At 42.1% G+C, this 20,617-nt stretch overlaps 1 protein-coding gene across 4 annotated transcripts; it reads left to right on the top strand.

Annotated features, from left to right (window-relative positions):
- The first annotated feature begins 536 nt into the window (after window positions 1-536).
- LOC134203397 (sodium-dependent nutrient amino acid transporter 1-like) lies at window positions 537-18,749 on the top strand. 4 transcript variants are annotated; one of them, XM_062678268.1, is made up of 6 exons: window positions 537-873; window positions 14,419-15,161; window positions 15,367-15,482; window positions 15,537-15,795; window positions 15,861-16,504; window positions 16,571-18,749. In XM_062678268.1, the coding sequence occupies exons 2-6, from the start codon at window positions 14,527-14,529 to the stop codon at window positions 16,816-16,818; spliced, it is 1,902 nt and encodes a 633-aa protein (XP_062534252.1). In that variant the 5' UTR covers window positions 537-873; window positions 14,419-14,526; the 3' UTR covers window positions 16,819-18,749. The 4 variants fall into 4 exon arrangements, with proteins under 4 accessions (XP_062534252.1, XP_062534254.1, XP_062534255.1 ...); XM_062678270.1 differs by having other exon boundaries at window positions 539-781; window positions 14,546-15,161; XM_062678271.1 differs by lacking the exon at window positions 537-873 and adding an exon at window positions 5,020-5,038 and having other exon boundaries at window positions 14,546-15,161.
- The last annotated feature ends 1,868 nt before the right edge of the window (window positions 18,750-20,617 follow it).

The following is a 20,617-nucleotide window of genomic DNA, read 5'->3' as shown; positions in this document are numbered from 1 at the left end:
GTTGGTTTGCTCTTTTTCTTTCATATTCGAGTCTTTTCGTGGCATCATCAATGCAAATGGTAGTAGCTTATGTGGAACAAATAACTTAACGCTTTCATACAGATAGCGTGGTGGTGTGGCTAAAGTAAGCGCATCTCCACAGCTATTATTGTTACTATTCTGGGTTCGAATCCCGGCGCGGCCATACAATTTTGTAATTGTTCTGCGATAATTCTCACGAAAAGTGAGTGAGAGGTGAAAGTAATGAAACGAAAAAGGATTTTCATCTAATAGCAAAATTTTCGTTCATCTTCCAATGCTAATTCTAGAGAAAAGATTGATGGGTGAAAGATGATCCTCAACATAAACAACGAAACAAGATTTTCCCTTGGCCCGAAAAACGCTTGCTTTGGTCTCATTGAAAAGAAAAGTCGAAACCCTGAATTATTATCTTTGATTGTGATCCTAATCGAAAGGGCATTTCCGTTTATCATCAACAATTTACAAACACACTTAACTTTATCGCAACAACTTGTTTGTTTGGCATTGCTTTGTACACGTGGAGTTGGGTCCAACTTGTAGGGTTTCTTATGAGTAATTTTATTCCATCACATTTCCCCCTTCAGGCGTTAGTCGACAAGTGCAGACCCGAAGGCAAAGATCGTACAGTGACTGCAACAATGCAACATTATCCTCATCCCGGCCTGAAATTTGAGACGATTGATTCGATGCAAAATTTTGAAAGTAAACTGTTGTTGCTCGTAGACTTTTAGTCTGGTAGCGGATGCGTTGGCGATCAGAGGTCAGTGTTTCAAGTTCACATGGGGGTGTGTCGGACTAGTAGTGCTGTGTAAAATAGTTTGCTTCCATTTTTATATTCTTATAAAAGTAAATGTGAGTAGTGTTCGTTTGTATTTCGCATAGTATAAGATCAACCTTTTTTTCATAGTTTGATTGTCAATGATTAATTTATGTGAAATATTGTTTATGTATTCTCAACCAGAGTTCTTTAGATTCCGCGCTTTTTGCAGCGCATAGTCATCTATTGCCAATAAAAATCGTCCTTAAGGTGATAAAAAGGTTCATCTATTTAATAAGAATACAATTTTGACCAAATATGCCTCATTTATTTTTTACGACTCGGTTATTATCAGCTCAAATTGCTAGTAATCTTTTCAAACGATACCTTCCATCCGGACAGAGCCGAAGCGGACACTTAGCGCCATTGGCAAAACCTTTATTTGGCTCCCTTGCTAAGGAGAATAAAATGAGCAACATTTTATCTTTAGAGAATTATTTTAGAATATAAACTCAAAGTAGCGACATTAAAAAGTTTAAAGACTTCAATAGCTTAGCTGATTGATTGTTCAAGCATTCTCAGTGTGCAAGTTCCAGTGACTCAAACATTCAAGTGATCAATAACAGCGCCGGCCACGTCCTTGTAGTCAGATAGGAAATGGTTTTGAAGACCATCTCCACAAAAACCACAGGAAGGATTATGAATTAGTTGGCAGGCATCGTTGGATCTGGATACACTCTGATAAGCGATACGACCGTGCCATTTCATTCACAACGATTTTATCTAACTATGATACGGCAGAACTAGCTAACTACCTGCACACAGAGGTTTAGGTTTCAGTGATAATCCTACACTGCCAAAAATATCTGCATAAGATATATGTGTCGCCGTTATAAATTTTTGCAATAGCTCCACCCTAATATAATCGATATAGAACCACACATAAATTAAATAATTGCTAATTCGAGACCACACATAAAGTATATCTGGATATATATTTTATTAGTAGTTCGCGCGGAGAATGGTTATGTGTGCGCTGATATACATCATAAGTTAAACCTATGGATTTTTGCCAATAAATATGTGTGGATTTCTAGTAGTGTACTCACCTCGTTTTCGGACTTCGCACTGTCAAACGCTTTGAGACGATGATGAAAACAAATGATTTCCATTGTTGACTATCGCATTTGCTGACTTTCAGATGCAAGGCCAATTAAAAAACTCAAAAGTGCAGCCCAATCGGGTTGTACGCAAAGGTGACGTAGGACTACGTAGCTATTCGAAATTGATGGTATTTGCCATAGTTGTTCCCAGTTGGATGGACTTTGAGTCTCTAACCGTGGAATTAACATGACTCATCGGCCGCTGAAGCCACTCGACTGGCTTTCAGTCGGGGACATCACAATCCTTAGTTTGCCACGTACGCTTACATCGCGGGCGAAAACCAAACGTAGCCAATAAATATATGAGCGTTTGGTTTCACGCCACTTCTGATTCTGCTTATTTCTGCTTTATTCCAGCCATTTTTGAGGATGGTGTCCTCCAAAAAGGTCTTTATACAAAAGAAGGTTGATCCGACAATGCGATATGAACTTTCTTCAAAATGCAAAACTCAATAGTAACTAGCGTAGATTGCATATTGACAGCTGGATGCCGCCGAAACAATCCATTTTTGCAATTAACTCTTTCTTTCCATAAAATGCTGGTCCTGAGAAAAACCAATTTTCTTGTCCCAATGCGTCTCTCCAATAACCAACTGTATCCAAACGCTTGTCAGCATCTTGCGTTGAAATTGTCCGACCGCCACTTGATGATTTTTCGCTAAGCCTCCAAAATTTGGAATAAATTTTCAGCATTGCCACACTGCCACCCACTTCGTGCTGCTGTGTCCGCTCCGCTGCATCAAATTTTGTCGAACCGCTCATTCTGCTCTTTCCTCGGAATCCCGATCAAAATAGCTCGCGCGCGCCGGAAAGCAGCTTTCTTGTATTCCATAAATTAAGCCCGTTAGCCCCGCCCCTTCGTGATCTGATATGGGTGTGAATATAATGTGCACTCATAACGATTAATGAAGGGGTGGGGCTAATGGAATTACTTTATTACATATAAGAAAGCTGGTTTTCGGCGCGCGCGAGCCATTTTGATGGGGACTCCGCAAACAATGTCGGATGATGTTATTTGCCGATGCAAGCGGGAAAGAATGCAACAAAAATAAATAAGATATTTTAAAAAATAGGTTTTACGTAAAACAAATCAAAACAAGGCGCGTTACATTTTTTAGCGAAGAGTCCCCAAGTAGCACACGCAACATCTTCCTAAAAGCACCTTGTTTCTATTCAGTTTCATTAGAGGCATTGGAAATACATCAAAGCACGAAAAAGTTGCATCAAGATGTCAAAAACGTTCGAATTGTGATCAATGTTTCATTAAAATTGCAATGCAGTACGTGTTTGACATTTGGAAACAAACAAACAAAGAATACTGCACTTCATGTTACAAACACGAAACAAAATCATTAAGTTGCATTTTGCTTACCATGTAACTCCAATGCGTTTTTCAAAATTTAATTGTTTGTTTAAATTAAGTTGCAGATAAGTTGAATGTGTCTTCATGTTTGATTTAGCATCGTTCAACGTTTTGACAACTTACAATTTTTTCCTGTGATGGTGCAATCAAGTAACAGAAAACCAGAGTACAAAACTTCATGATCGTATGGTTTTTATGGTGCTTCAACATGCAGTCCCTTCGAAGTGTTGAATGGTGTTGTGGTAGAGTGAAGGACCATCAATCACAAGATCCATACATCGAATCCAGTTTTATATTTTCATTTTATTTCATTTTTTCGCTGTAGTATTTTGCAACAATATTGCAATGTTACTGCAATCGTAGGATGTTTCCGTAGGCTCCACCTCTTGCGCTTTTTAGATTGCAAGAGAGTTATATTTGATGGCACATACGCAAAGATTGTTTCTTTCCGAATAGTTGCAACACAGCGAAATGTTCAGTAGTGAAACAATTTGTGCTGCTTGGGTCTTAGTTGAAAAACGCATCACAAGTAAAAAAAAAATGTTTTTCACTTTTTTCCCAAGCAATTCTGTCAAAAATCCAAAAACCAAATATACAAGAAAGGCAAAGTATTTTCACGCTAATTAGGCCATAATCTAACACATGAGATTCAAAATAATTATTACCAATGGGAAAAAGTTTATTTTTGTCGTCATTTTTCAACGAATTATAACTGAAAATCCATCTTCTAATCGAAACTTACGATCTGTTCGTGAAAAACTGTTCTAAAATTGATATTTCAATTCAATGCCACCGAAACAGTCCATTTTTGCAATCAAAGCTTTCTGTTAAAAAAATGTTAGTCCTGAGAAGAATCAATTTTCTTTCCCCAATGCGCTTTCCCAATAATGTAATAAAAGCATCGCCACTGGCGGCACGGGATCGCAACAGTTCTATTTTTATAGTCAACCCTTTCTTCTGGTTTGTTGAGGTTGAATGATCTGCAGCAACACACCGAGGACCACCACCAATGCGATGGATTTCTTTCGAAAATGTTATTAGCGCCTCCGTGATGCTGTGTCCAAAAATAACGTTCTCTTTTTCTTCTATCTCCATTGTTCCGTGGTATTTGAGAGGCTTCAGTAAGCACCTTACCGGGGTCGCGTTACCTACATCGCGATGATGGGGCTGCCACCTTAGGTATAGCTGACGCGATACAGCATTTAGTTAATCAGCCGCTGGGTACCAGGCAGACGCTGTTTGAGCCGCACCTCCTGGTGAACAGATGCTCGAGGCGTACCTTCTCACTCTAGCTGATGTCAGAAGGACAACAGTGCCCAGGCTGCACTACCAGCTAAGTACACAACCCTTAGCTGGCGGTCTTTTGTCATCGGACGACCCGAGGAGGAAGCGTGAGATAGGGACTTGTGGGGACCAGAGCTCTGTTGGGCGCTCCTTCCTTGATGTCAACCCACCATTTTGCAGCTTATACAACACGGCAGACTACGGTGGGCTGGTCACGTTGTTCGTATGCCGGAAAACGTCAAGCGAAGATAATATTTAGTAGAGAACCCGGAAGAGGCCGCAGGCTTCGTGGAAGGCCGCGTACACGATGGCTTTTTGCAGTTGAAGAGGACCTGAAGGCGTTCAATGTTCAGGGCGACTGGAAGCGATTGGCCCAGGATCGAGTCCAGTGGAGAAGGATACTCCATTCGGCGTAGGTTCATCGAAGAGCTGTAGCCCATCAAGTATCAAGTAAGTAAGATGCTGTGTCCGCTTCACTGCGATCGCTTTGATGCGTCCGCTCTGCGTGAAATCTTGTTCAAACTGGGGATTAGGTCCAAACTCGCAAGTGATTGATTTTTGATTTCTGTGCTAGTGATGCATGTACATGATTGGTTGGTTTATCTATTTCTAAACTTTTCATCAATTTTCCATAATAAATAGTTAAATATCAGTATTTTCATATAAATACAAAGAAGCGTTGACTCATTCTTGATCGAATGGTCCAAAAAAATTGAAAATCCATCGAAAAACGGCTGAGATATTAAAGTTTAAAGTCTATCATATTTTCGTGACGGTCCCTGATTTTCGCAATCGTAAAGTGTACCCCAATATAGAAAAGACAGACGTAGTCCCATGTCAATAAGATTTAAAAAAAAAATCTATGAAAAAATAAGATAACCTTTACGTGCAGTAACCTTGACGCACTGCTAAATCGTGTGCGAGATTCGACTGCGGTAATCATTTATTCAGGGTGAGTCTAAATAGGAGTAAATGTCACAGTACATAATGGAACATATTTACAAAGAAAACCTTTTTTTTCTCCTTTGTTTTATGGCGAGCTACTGACTGATACTTTTGACAGCAGCTGCAGCTTTTTTTATTTAAACAACTAGCAGACCCGACGAACTTCGTTTCGCCTAAAATTAATTTATTCTCTTATTAGTTCTCGAGTTATGCCATGATTTGCCAGATTTGGTTCCATTTGCTTGATTAATTCTCGAGTTATGAAGAAATTTGTGTTTAATTTGTATGGGAGCCCCCCGTTCCAAAGCGGGGAGGGGTCTCGAATCATCTTAAGTACCTTCCCCGGTCCAAAAAACCTCTGCATACAAATTTTTACACCGATCGGTTCAGTAGTTTCCGAGTCTTTAAGGTTCAGACAGACAGGAGTTCATTTGTATGTATTTAAACAAGAATCTTCAATACATCGTTTGCAATATTCCTTAACATGTACACAAAAAAGCAACATCCTGTCGCCTGCTTCCAACCTATCTACCGTCTACAGTGAATTATCGCACACTGCCTGATATTTCAACACTCTTTCTTAGTGTTCTTGCGTCGCTAATATCCTCGCTCCTCCCAATACTGAGCCATTCTTTCTGAGCATCTCGCTTCCAAAACAATTCCTGGTTCAATCCATTGCCATTGCAAATGGCCTTCCATTCGACGTTGCACATACGTTTGTACAAGTGGACCGACCCCGATGTCGATGCTCTAAGATCCAGTTCCTGAGTGTTTTGATCCGAAGCTCCTTCTCGACCATTGCTGACCAGTGACCACTGTGGTCACTGTGCTGAAATGTGATAAAACTAAAACGCTAGTCGGACCTCAAATGGAGGTGTTGAACAAATAAATAGGCCAAGTCGAATATCAGTTGGATCAAATGCTGAAATGAAATCTGTGAATCTGTCTAGCGAATTATTCAGGATTCATCTTATTCAGGCTACAGTATCCCCCCGCTTATCCGGACCTCCCTAATCCGACGACTCGTTAGTCCGGATCTCGCTAATTCGGAATTTTCCGGATTAAAAAGTATCAACACCCATTTAAACACATTAGGCTGTCAGGTTTTAAACTTGTGCTGTGATTTTGTTTTGGTTTATTTGTATGGATTTGACAGTTGGATTAACGAGAGAAACCTCGAAAGTTCGGCTATACATTTGACGAACCAGCGGGGGTATACTGTATGAAGATCACAAATCTATATACATAAAAATGAATTTCTGTCTGTCTGAACCTTAAAGACTCGGAAACTACTGAACCGATCGGCGTGAGAATTTGTATGCAGAGATTTTTGGAACCGGGAAACCGGGGTTCTTAATATGGTTCGAGACCACTTCCCCCTTTGGAAAAGGGGGTTCCCATACAAATGAAACACTAATTTCTTCATAACTCGGGAACTAATCAGAGAATAAATCAATTTTAGGCCAAACGAAGTTCGTCGGGTCTGCTAGTAAACAATAATTCAACTTAGATGCTCATGTGTAGCTTGTCGTTGTTTGTTGGGAAGGCTACTGGAGACTCTTCAGTACGCCTTAGTGGATCATCCTCCGACACTATGTTGTAGATCCGGAACCCTTCCGGGGTCAAAAATCTGCTGGAGATAAAGGACAGCTCAAAGCTGCATGCAGAAGTATCAGCACTCAGCAGCCTCCCACAGAGTAAGGGAAACTCTAGTATTGGGTTTTCTTTGGCTCGGCGAACATCTGTTTCAAAAACCGCACTCTATACCTTTTGATGGGGCCTTCCTTAGCCGTGCGGTAAAATGCGCGGCTACAAAGCAAGACCATGCTGAGGGTGGCTGGGTTCGATTCCCGGTGCCGGTCTAGATAATTTTCGGCTTGGAAATTGTCTCGACTTCCCTGGGCATAAAAGTATCATCGTGCTAGCCTCATGATTTACGAATGCAGAAATGGTAACTTGGCTTAGAAACCTCGCGGTTAATAACTGTGGAAGTGCTTAATGAACACTAAGCTGCGAGGCGGCAATGTCCCAGTGGGGGATGCAATGCCAACGAAGAAGAAGAAGAAGACCTTTTGATAAAAACGTAAATATAATTTACTTCTTGAAGTCAAAATTATATTTAATTAAATAGAGATTCAATTTGAACTCTGAGTTATCTGTTTTTTTTTTAATATAAACTTTTGAATTCAATGAAATCGTTTTTAATAACAATACATCAGTTTTTTAAGGTGAAGGTGGGTTGAGTACCAAAACAAAGGTTGAGTACCAAAACTGTCATATACTGTAGTGGTATTGGTGTCCTATTTATAAAAAAACAAAGAATATTAGTAGGGTGGTTCAAAAAACGATCCAGCTCCACCACGCTCAATCGATTCCGTCTCATGCTCCGAGTGTGCTCCAAAAGTCGATTTGAACAAAAACTAATTGAGCATAAGCCGGTTGAAGTTTGTATGAAAGCTAGTATGGGAAACTAAACCTTTTATTAATTACACTGGCTACAGTACCTCTCCTCCAAACGCTGGCGAAAAGAGAACCCACATAGCTGAATGAAAACCGCACCTTGGGAAAAATCCATTGATTACGTAACGCGAAAATAACATTTTATACCCCGCTCACTCCCATGTCACACTTTTTGTATTAGTACACAGACAATTCTGGCTATTTTGTTGAATAACACGTTTCACTGATGCTTTCTGAGAAGCCTAATTATCATGCTAAGGATTCGCAACCACGATTAGAATCGACTTCCAACTATCGGAACGACAATTTAATATGCATTGTATATGTAGTCAAAGCTCTTGAATATTTCATCCAGTTATATGGTCTCCCCCCTTGGCAGGGCCCAATGACGAAGCGCCACAATCAGAATAATTTACAATTCAACCTCGCCATATCAACTCTCATACAAACCGTGAAACGACCTGTGCACGGAAAGCCCCTATTCAAACCAGCCTAAACCATCGGAAGACACCCAGAATATGAAACATATTCGACTGAGCGTGGCGGAGCAAAATACTTTTGAGCCACCCTAAATATTAGTTTGCTGCTGCCGGTCCCGGTGTTTACATTCGCTCCGCGATCCGTATTTAGTGGTTTTTTTCGGTCAAAAATAGCAGTTTTTATAAAGTTTTCGCTTCAAACAAGTGACTGATTCCAAAAAGTGATGTTTAATTGGCATTCCATCAACATTTCGGGCAGCTCATGTGCGGAGAAGTGTGTGAAAATTTGATTTTTTCAATGCCCTTTGAGAAGAAGTGAAGTGCAGTGATAACCCCACCAAATCGCGAACGGCTAATAAATTGGCACGAAACTGCTGATTTATGGTATAATTCGTGCTGAAATGCATAGGACTCTTCGAAGAAACATGTTCATTATCACGGGAAGTAAACGAAAAAGCTGTGAGCAGGTTAGTAATTTGAATATCAAACTTTTGTTCGGTGCTGTTCGATGCATTCGAATGTTGGTGGGAGAGGAGTGCGGGAGGTGTGGTATTGACCGGTGGAAGGTCCGGTGCCATATTGACTGCCATCATGGTACTCTTCCAACTATGTCCTTAAGCCATCGGAATTCTTCAGCAATTTCGAAAAGAATCCCTTTGCGATTTCGAATGGAATCTTGCTGCAATGCCGCGCATTCTCTTCTATGTGGTTCCAAATGGAAGCATACCGTGATTTCGGTCGATATCATATAACGATTCCGAACGGAATCCTTCTACGATTCCAAATATAAAATATTTGCCATGAATTTCCATCCCATAGGTCTTACCAGACAACTCTCGAAAGGAAACAATGGGAAAGGTTTCTCGGCTGAATGCAACTTGTTGCGAGAAAATCGGTTGAGGATAAGTATTGCAAATAGGCGAGCGGGACTTTTTTACGCTTTTTTTTTGCATAAAAATGTATTTTTACCTTAACCTCTAAGCCCATAGTTTGATCCAGCCAATTTTTATTAGCAAACAATGAGTCTTCTCTTTTCCGGAAAATCGGTTGAGGATGAATTAAATAAATTAAAAGGTATTTTTTCTTCTTTATTTCTGTGAATTTTGAAATTACTTCATGATATTGCCAGCGCTAAAGGAGCAACTGGCTCGGGTGGACGCTGAAATCAGCGACCCTCAGTCCCAATCTAGGGACCTTTCCTAAGGTCACTCCTGACAGAATCCAAGTTTCAAAGTGCTCGCGTTTTCGGGGGCACACCACTCGATACGGAAGCAACGCACAACTGTCATTTTTTATTTTTTCACGCATGCTGCGACGCAGCAAAGCTTATCCGCTGCCTCCGTATCGAGTGGTGTGCCCCCGAAAACGCGACCACTTTGAAACTTGGATTCAGTCAGCAGAGAGTACAATACATAAAAATTAACAAAGAGAATTATAACTAAACACTTTAAAAAACGTTTGGTTCATTCATAAAATTAAGCTGGTCGACAAAGCAGAACATCAATCATGGTCCTCCGCGGTGAAAGTCTCCATCGATAAACTTTGGTCAGGTGGCCAACTGTTGCTGTACGGATGTCCAAGAATCCAATGGACGAGTCGCGCTGTTCTCCGGAGTGCAATCGCTGCAGCCAGGTAGGAAACCCAACCTTAGCGCATAACATCGATCTTTAAAACCGACCGAAAAAATGGAAACTTTTCAGAGCGAAGGACTTCCGCAGGAAATATTCGGAGCGGAGGGTTTCCGTAATAAACTGATCAGAACGTCACTTAAACAGTAACAATATTCAGATCGTATAAAAAACAGAAGAAAAAACAATCGCAGAAAGCGTGGCTCACTCTGAGAGTGACAGCTTTCGTATTCCTGCTACACAGAACTTGGTCGGTTGGTATCAAGATAAGGAGACTATGTTAGCGAAGTTGGGAAGTAAACGCAGCAATGGGGACTGTGGGGAGTGTGCAGACTTACAGCAATGGGAAGACCAGGGAGGCTCGCATACCTCTGTGGGTGACACTTATATCCTGGTTAAGGTGCCCGGAAAGTCCGAGCTGGATCTAGACCTGAAGATACAGTCCTCCATCTTTGAGGAAGCAGATGGGGACAGATAGGCTAGACATAGACATCGGCCGACTGACTGTTCAACTGAGTTTTGTACTTTGCAGATGTCACAAACAGTACGAAAGGGCCTAAGGAAGTTCTTGAAGCAGCCCATTGGTTTTTTTCTGAGCGAAATGATAGTTTTTCGGTACAACTTTGTTGTACGAGAAAGGCAAAAAAGTGATTGACTCCAGCCAGAATGTCCGCAGTGACGTTGCCTAACACCCCACAGTGCCCGGGAATCCAGGCGAAGGTTGTCGATTGTTGTTCGCTAGCGAGGATGGCCTGGATCCATGGGTGTTTCGGGTGGTCACTTTGTAGCGCAGCGATGGCACTGGCGGAATCAGTCAGAACTAGAACCGGTTTGTCGGAGGGGGTAGTAGCGGCAATCAACAGAGCTGCGGTTTTCGCCAAGAAGACACTGCATTGTGTCAGTAAGGCTCCCAGTAACGCCTAAGCCGATCCCTTCTCTCGAAAAAGAACCGTCAGTGTATCGATGCTCATGGTCCCTAAACTTGGTGTTTAGCAACTCGGCGACCGATCTTCGAAGAGCTTCCGTGGTGTCCCCTCTCTTGAAGCGCCTCGCAATGGAGCTGTTTATGTTGGCTGTGGAGGAGTGCTAGCTCGTCGCTACATGTCATTGGACTCTAGCTACCGGGGGGAGACTGACGCCGGCGATCGTATGAATGATTCGATCCCCTTGCACAATGAGAGGATTCCTATGATTTACTGATGTTGCAGAAGCGTATGCGGCAGCTTTTAGGTGAATAGCCGCTTGCACACGATGGCGAAATGGGAGGACACCTGCTTCGGCGCAGGCAGCCTAATCGGGTGTGGAAGAAGCTATGCGGAGGTATTGGTTGAAGATTAGGGAGAGTATGTTGACAAGTTCACATCGTGGTACACAAGTCAGTACCAGTCCGTGCAGTCTGCTGTCAATTAGCGCTTGGCCGATACGATACCGACTGGCCCTAATGTTGTCCTATGCGGTCTTGATAAAGTTGTAACAAGGTTGATCCTTGATTTGCAGCCGACTTTGGCCACTTGGAAATGAGGGACGAAGGTCAGTCCTCGGTCGATGGCGACTCCGAAGACTTTGACTAATTTCCGGTTTGGGATCGGCTGCCCATTAATTTTGAGACTAGGGCCGATGAGACGATGCCGTTCATTGCACACATGGCCGCAGACGCTTTTCCCGGTCGACATGGTGAAGCCAAACGACGAGGCACACCGATTAACTGCACTAACCGCTGCTTGGCTTCGGATACGCGTTCGCGCCGGAGTACCTCCACCAGTAGGATGTCGTCCGCGTAGACGAAGGTATAGATATTCTGGGAGAGGCCATTGAAGACCACATTCATGGTAACTAGAAAGAGGGTTACTGCCAGAACAGACCGCAGTTTCCTCTGGAAAGGTTCTGGAGGCGGAAGAGTCGATAAAGACCCGGAAGGACCGGCCGGTGAGAAGGTTGTGCACAAATGCTAGGATGTTACCAGTGAAACCCCAATCCACCAGCTGCTTCAGCACTAGTGGGTTTCATTTTTTTCATTTATTTAGTTAACATCTAAACAGATAGCACTGAATCAACAATTTGACGCCACAATGCACGGTTCGAGGCCGCATCTCTCTATCCTCGGATACGCCCCACGCTCGCCAAGTCGTTCTGCACCTGGTCTGCCCATCTCGCTCGCTGCGCTCCACGCCGTCTCGTACCTGCCGGATCGGAAGCGAACACCATCTTTGCAGAGTTGCTGTCCGGCATTCTTGCAACATGTCCTGCCCATCGTACCCTTCCGGCTTTAGCAACCTTCTGGATACTGGGTTCACCGTAGAGTTGGGCGAGCTCATGGTTCATTCTTCGCCGCCACACACCGTCTTCTTGCACACCGCCAAAGATGGTCCTAAGCACTCGTCTCTCGAATACTCCGAGTGCTTGCAAGTCCTCCTCGAGCATTGTCCATGTTGCATGTCCGTAGAGGACAACCGGTCTTATAAGCGTCTTGTAATGACACATTTGGTGCGGTGGCGAATCTTTTTCGACCGCAGTTTCAGTATTTCACGACTAACGTTGTTGTCAGCCGTTAGCAAGGATCCGAGGTAGACGAATTCCTCGACCACCTCGAAGGTATCCCCGTCTATCGTAACACTGCTTCCCAGGCGGGCCCTGTCGCGCACGGCTCCGCCCACAAGCACTAGTGGAGTCCAAGTGCGGTTAAACGCCTTCGAAATATCCAGGCGAAAGACATGTTGGCGAAAACCAAGTCGTCCGTCAGACTCAAACTTTTCACGCAGCCTACGGTTGACCAACCTTTCGACGACCTTTGATACACAGGAAGTCAGCGAGATAGGACGGTAATCAGCGGCACCGTGGGAGGAGATACTGTTTATAGGTATCGGAATATTGTGGGTGAAGCGCCACTCATCGGGAAGAGTTTGATTGGTCCAGGTTTGCTGTACCAGATCGAGGAATACTATGTTGGCGGTGAGGAGAAGAGTTTTCAGCACCGGATACCCTATTCCATCCGGACCGGAAGACTTCCCTTTGCTTCTGGCAAGACCGAAGGAAAGCTCGGTAAATGAAAAGGGCTGGTTTATTGGGGAACTTAGCAAGTCCGGCAGAACTCGAAAGTTCTGCAGCTTTAGAGCCCTATTGGTGATGCGAGTGATGCAAAATACTCCTCGAGTGCATTGGCCACATCTGGCGAATCGGAAATAGTAGGGTCTTGCGAATCGATGTGGATGGGGAAAGATCTACGCGGTGAGAACTCTCGTTCATCCTGATGTGGAACCATAAAAGTTGAGTTTTGAGTATTTCCCTCCACTTCAAATTTGACCATGTTGGATTGGGGCTCATGGTGTCAGAAACAACTGGAGATGCAGCCTTCCTCAACATTCCGGCGTAACTTCGCCGAGAACGCTTCTGGTGGATTCGCTGCTGTACGTACGTTGGGCAAGCTTCAAGAGCTTGTGGAGGGGTTTCGTTACAATAGACATATCACGGTGAAAAAAAATGGATTATTATCGAAGTTTCATGTAGCTCTGATTTTTTTATCACAGAAAGTTAGGCAAGGCCATTTGAAAAAAGGCACGAGGTGTTTTAAAATATTTCAACGGCGAATTTTCTAAAAAAGTGATTTCTTCGCCAATTATCGGTATAAAAAGTCAATTGATAACTCAGCAATGGATAAATCATACTAAAAAAACAAAATTAGAAATATGAACATTTGTAACATTTATTCATTTTTTTAAACGGATCAAAAATGTTGAAAAATCATTTATTTTTGTATTTTAAGCGTTTTAGAAGCATTTTTTTTGCGTATTTTTTTTTATTTATGCATGAATCACAATCTTTTTCCAGCAATTATCATCTATTTCCAGCCTTCATGAAGTTGCTGTGAAGTCTCTGCTCAATGATGTATTTGCATTTTTTTTCTTCTTCTTCCAACACTCGTACTAGATAGCCAGCCCATTGTCAGTCTGCCATATTTTAAAGGAAGGCGTATTTTTTTTTTCAAAGAAGACTAAACTGCCGTAATCTGAAAAAGTGACGCATACGCCATTTTCAAAAAATGGTGTTAACGAGTACTACTCATCGAGCTCTTTAACAGAAAAATGGAAAACATGCATGTTGTAAAATGGCTGTTACGTCACTTTTCCAGATTACGGCAGTAAAGCTAAAGATCCTTCAACGACACTATCACACGGTAAAAAAAAAACTTAGTAAATACGAGAAAAAAACCAAACAAGAACCGGAGGTACATGGCCACGACTGTCTCGCACGGTACCTCGACTCGGAATGTTGATTCTGGAATTATATTGTTATATTAAATTGCTTTTATTTGCAAATTTAGCCCCACTTCAAAGTATCGTGAATCAAAAAATAAAGCATTCGTAGTGATTTGGTAGCGTAGAATGTAGTACAGTATAGTTAAACAACAGTTTTTCGAATAACCAATCAAATGGCTATGTCCAATCCAGCCTACGTCCACGACGGTGATGGTGATGTAAGTCCCGAATATAATCGCAACGGGAAACAGCCCATCGCCAGTACCGCATCCTTCTCGAAACCTGCCAACCAGAACGGCACCCCCCAGCCCATCACGATGAGCCTGCCGAATCCCAACAAAGTCCAACGAGACAAATGGGGCAAAGATATCGAGTTCCTGATGTCGTGCATTGCCCTCTCGGTCGGACTGGGCAATGTTTGGCGGTTCCCGTTCACTGCCCTGGAGAACGGCGGAGGCGCTTTCGTGATTCCGTACCTGATCGTGCTGCTGCTGGTGGGGCGACCGATCTACTACCTGGAGATGCTGATCGGACAGTTCTCCAGTCGGGGAGCCATCGAAGTGTACGACGCAGCGCCAGCCATGCGTGGCATCGGCTACGGGCAGATTTATTCGACGTTCATCGTAATGACTTACTACGCATCGATTATGGGTGTTACGATGCGATATCTGGTGGCGTCGTTCGGCGATCCGCTTCCGTGGGGCGAATGCCGGGAAGAATGGAATGCTACTTGCGTCGATTCGAGTTTATCGGAGTTTGCGGATAATTCTAACGATAAGAAGGTGTCGTCGGCGGAGCTGTATTTTATGTAAGTATGTGCTTTTCTTTAAAAAATATTGTCAGCTGACGGTTTTCCAAAAAATTTCTTGTTCATGATTAATATAACATCACACTTGGATAAAGCAACCCATTATCTGGGCTATAGCTTTTAAACCCATGATTTCCTACATTCAATATAGTTTGACATATGACTAGTCTGCTAATTCACAACCCCTTACTGTCATTCTTCACAGAAAAGACGTCTTGAATGAAGTGCCAAACTTGGACGACGGTATTGGAAATCCTGGTTGGAGACTAGTAATATGTCTTCTTGCACCATGGACGTGCATCTGTCTCATATTGGTAAAAGGTATGTTGTTGGTATGATTAGTTTCACAATTCTATCTATTTGCTTTAATTTCAGGTATCAAAAGTTCTGGAAAGGCATCCTACTTCTTGGCAATCTTTCCGTACGTAGTGATGCTGGTGCTGTTGATCCGAGCATGCACCCTGGAGGGCGCCAGCCAGGGGATGCTGTACTTCATCAAACCTCAGTGGGATCGAATTATGGACGCTAACGTGTGGTACTCAGCCGTAACGCAGGTTTTCTTCTCCTTGACTGTGTGCTTTGGAAACGTGCTCATGTACTCGTCCTACAACCGATTTGGAAATAACGTTTATAGGTTGAGTACTGCAAAAGCATTAATATCGAAGAACCTTCAAAAATTCAATTGTCAAACTATTTCAGAGATGTAACCATCGTCACCGTGCTGGACACGTGTACCTCCATACTGGCAGGGTTGATCGTTTTCGGAATCGTCGGCCACTTGGCTCACGTGCTGAAGACCCCGGAGATAGCCAACGTTGTTCGAGGTGGTCCCGGATTGGCATTCGTCACCTACCCGGATGCAATCGCTAAGTTTCAGTTCTGGCCGCAGTTCTTCGCGGTTGCCTTCTTTTTCATGTTGTTTGTGCTTGGAATCGGTAGCAATGTGGGTATGGCCACCACCATTATGACCGTGGTACGGGACCGATTTCCTCATTTGAAGGCATGGCCGGTGGCGCTAGTAATCGCGATCATTGGCTACGGAGTTGGAATCATTTATACCACACCCGGTGGTCAATATTTGTTGGATTTTCTGGATTTTTACGGAGCATCATTTGTGGCGCTGGTGCTGGCTGTATTCGAAATGATTACCTTCGCTTGGATCTACGGCGTTGGCAGACTTTGTCGAGATATTGAATTCATGCTGGGAATCAAAACTGGCCTGTATTGGAGACTTTGTTGGGGTTTGCTTACCCCAGCTATGCTCATTGCCATTTTACTCTATCACATAGCAACGTATGGACCTTTCACCTACAACGGATATGTATTTTCGAACGGAATGTATGGTAAGCAATATCGATCGGTAGAATGTCGTTCGATCAGAATTAATTATCATCCAAATTTTCTCGTAGCGTTCGGATGGTGCGTCTTTGCGGTTGGAGTTCTTCAATTGCCTGCCTGGGCGCTGCACGCAGTTCTGCACCGAAAAGAACCATCTTGGAAGGATCGAATATTGAATTGTTTTAAACCGTTGCATCACTGGGGACCGGAAGATCCAGATTTGAATGCAAAATATCACGAAACAGTTTTTAAGTACAATCAGACGGTGCCAATAGGTAGGAGTGTGTTAAGGAAAATGGTAGACAATGTTTTTCATTGACAGTAGAATGAGGCTGGGAAAATATCGACGGTTTCGTGCAAAACTGGCACGACTAAACATGTTTCGTATTTGACATTTTGATGGCATAGCAGGGAAAATGGTATAAAGTTTTACCTGAGACTTTCATCGCTAATGGAACGTACACACGGTCAAGCAGTTTGACTAACATTGACTCCACCTCTCGTTTGTTCCAACATCCATCAAGTTTTACCAACAGCGGCACGAACAATCAATTTATTCGACCAACAATATCACACACGAACGACCGGAGCGCTAACTTGAGCATCAACCATCAAAAAATATATGGGGGTTTGTGCAACTTCACTACAAATGCTCAAACATGTTCGGCGAACCTTGACTCCACCCCCGACAACTCAAATCAAAATCAAACCGTTTTAATTTTTTCCAACCGAGCCGCCAACTGTCAAATGGTTGTTCGAACAACTTCACACACGTTCCAACAAAGCAGCAACCGAAGCGTTTTCTTGGGGGTGGAGTCAATGTTCGTCGAACTGCTTGACTGGTGTGTACGTAGCATAAAACACACATAAGTAATCCATTTGTATTAACACATGCGGAAAAATCCGCGAGATACGAAAATAATTCAAAAGTATAGAAGTTTTATTTTTAGAGTCAAAAATTTAACACATCGTTCCTAAAACTTGGCCCGCAATCGTATTTCGTGGTATTTTTAGTATATCCATGATTAACCTCAAACAAAGATGCGGTTGCTAGTTCGATTGTTATGGCGTTTGTCAGTTGCTGAAACACAGAGCTCCCCCGTTTTGGAACACCTGATTTTTACCTCATCCACATTCTAGAAAACTTTCAAACTGCATTTTATATTTATAATGTCATCAAACTCACCGAAGATTATTCAACAAGCATTACCGAGGGGTATATGAAAAAGTTTCTAGACAATAGGAATCAAATGCAAATAAAACGTGTATCGTTTATACAGGAGCACGAAGGTCCCTACTTCTAAATTGTTCCACATTTACACATTAGAAACTTCAAAAAATATAATAAAATAATGAATTAAATCAAAACCTCCTGAACCGAATCAAAGTATCGAAATTTGAACAGCTATTTTTTAACTAAATACTTAATTTTAAACAGATTGATTGACTAAACTAAATACGCACCTTGAGAAGCTTTGATTTGTATTCCACTGAGATTATTTTATTATTCGCAATTTGCAATTAAAACATACTTTTATTGCATATAAATGGCGTCAGAAACTCCTTGTTTGGTGGGTCGCGATTTGTTTTTTCGATTTATGTTGGTTTAATTCCAAAGCCTACTGTCCATCTAAATGGTAAAAAAGCCGTAAAAGCTTACTGTCAAGTATTTAAACAGGATAAGATAAATTGTTTGTAATTTAATTACTTTAAATCCTTTTCAATTTATTTATATCTCTTAAGCTGGATGGATTTCAGTCCACCACGGTAGTAATAGATAGTTGTTCAGTGATTTTTTAAGAATTTGTGGAGACAGATATGCATGCATTCATTTTCAGTATTTGTTAGTATTTTTAATACTGTCGAAAGCTTAGAGTTGATTACCCCTTGGTAGTGCCTGTATTGCATGTAACCGTCGATGTATTGTGGATAACAAGAAAGTCTTAATTTTGCTAGAAATTGCCTCGAATGCTTAGTGCTACCAAAATGTTCAGTATAAAATAGTATTATGAGATTAATTTTATTAGATTTATTTATGCTTAAGACAATCAACATAAATACAGTAGACGTTCGATAACTGCAATGTTTTTAACTGCAATTCGATAGTTGCAACAGTTTTGCAGTTATCGGACCGCTAAACTTCAAACTGATGTCAAACTCAATGACAGCTGCATTGTGCTGCACATTTAGATGCACTTTTATTGCATCTGACGTCGATTGACAACCGTTTGACGTCTAGAATGCGTTGCAGTTATCGAACGGCATTTTGCAGTTATCGAACGGCTACTGTAAAGGATTACCGAGTTCATTGATATGTATGTGTGGTATTACTTGATAATAATTATAATAATATTTTAACTGCTTTTTTTTTCTCAAATCTTTTAATTAGTCCGTAAGACTCGGGAATGTAGGGGCCTCCAGTAGTCTTGCGAGCAAAGGCGTAGGATTGCCAATCCGGAGATGGCGAGTTTGATTCTCAGTTGGGTCTAGGATGTTTTCGGGTTGGAAACTTTCTCGACACCCTGGGCATAGTGTATCCTTGTACTTACGACACAAGATACATACTAGGGTGGCTAAAAAAACACTTTTTCAAATTTGTTGATGGTCTGATCTGAATGAGTATCATAGTTCTTCATCGTAAGTTGTGCCGTCCAACTGCAATTCACTGTTTTTGGATGTTTCTGCAAACGTTTTTGCATATAAACTTCCAACGAGTTAAGCACCGCCCAAACGTTGACCGATTTGGCTAAAATTTAGTCCAGAGCATCAGGGCAACATATAGAACCGAATAAGAGGGCGGCCTATCGAAAAATTTCAAAAAAGTTTTTTTATACTGATTTGAGCCACCCTAATATCTATCGAAAAACCGCTGTATTGGGTGCCAAAGATCCCAAGCTCAAATACACCTTGAATCACCGAGAATTTCAAAAGATTCTTCCAATGTACGCTGACCTCCCAGGAAATGTAATTCTAACGGTTGAATGAATGTCGAAAATTTAAGTAACAATAGATCTCAAGTCATAAACTCATTGACAGTTTAGATGACCCAGAAAATCCCAAAATTATCTAGACCTAGCGGTAAGATGCGCGACTATACAGCAAGACCATATTGAGGGTGGCTGGGTTCGATTCCCGGTATCGGTCTAGGCAATTTTCGGTTTGAAAATTGTCTCGACTCTCTTGGGCATAAGAGTATCATCGTGTTAGCCCTATGATATACGAATGCAGAAATGGTAACTTGACTTAGGAACTAGTTTTTAACCGCGAAACTGTGGAAGTACTGAATGAACAATAAGCAGCGAGGCGGCAATTTCTCAGTGGGAGATGCAAGGGCAATAAGGAGAAGAAAAAGAAGAAGATCTGTTGGCCTTTAAGGAGATGTAGTGGATATAAATGAATGCATATCGAAAAAAGCTTTTAAGCAGTTCTAGATCTCAAGTCTCGAGCTCAAGAATAGTTTGTATAACCTAGAATATGCCTTCTATAGTACATAGCCGGTTCGAAAAGTTACGTCTTGCTTCGATGGCTGTGGCCGGTGCTCCGTTTTGGCCGAACCAATATGCTACGGTAGACCTAATGCTACCATCATTTAGTGACCTTAGCGGTAATGTGATAGATACGATGAAACCCCCTACGGCTAGCGTACTGGGAGCTGTGGGTTTGATTCCCACCGGTAAGCAGTGGATATTTTGGCATATTTTTTAAATATTCTCCTCCTCAAAACACAATGTTTTCGGTCCTCAGTATCGTTTTCCACGTAGTAAAAAGTAACTAACTAATGTCGATAACCTCAACTTGCTAAAAGTACATGGCGACTATCTGTCGCATATTTTCTTCTGAGTGTGTGGGACAAAGCCGAGCGCCACTGCACTCAGACCGAATAGCCATACGCTATCAATATGAGCCGTTATAACAATCCCCGGAAGGTAAACAAACACACTCCGATACTGTGGGCCAAACCAGACAGCACGTGTTTGAGAAGAGGGATTTTAGACGATTGTGATTGATCTGATAATTGCCATAGCAGGTTGCATAGCGTACTGGGAGGGGTGGGTTTTGATTTCCACCGGTAGGCGGTGATATTTTTGCATATTTCATAAATGTTTTTCTCATCGAAA

The sequence above is a fragment of the Armigeres subalbatus genome, unplaced genomic scaffold (genome assembly GCF_024139115.2).
Source record: "Armigeres subalbatus isolate Guangzhou_Male unplaced genomic scaffold, GZ_Asu_2 Contig1836, whole genome shotgun sequence".
NCBI classification, from domain to species: Eukaryota; Metazoa; Arthropoda; class Insecta; order Diptera; family Culicidae; genus Armigeres; species Armigeres subalbatus.
This window is presented reverse-complemented; position numbering and strand designations above follow the sequence as displayed.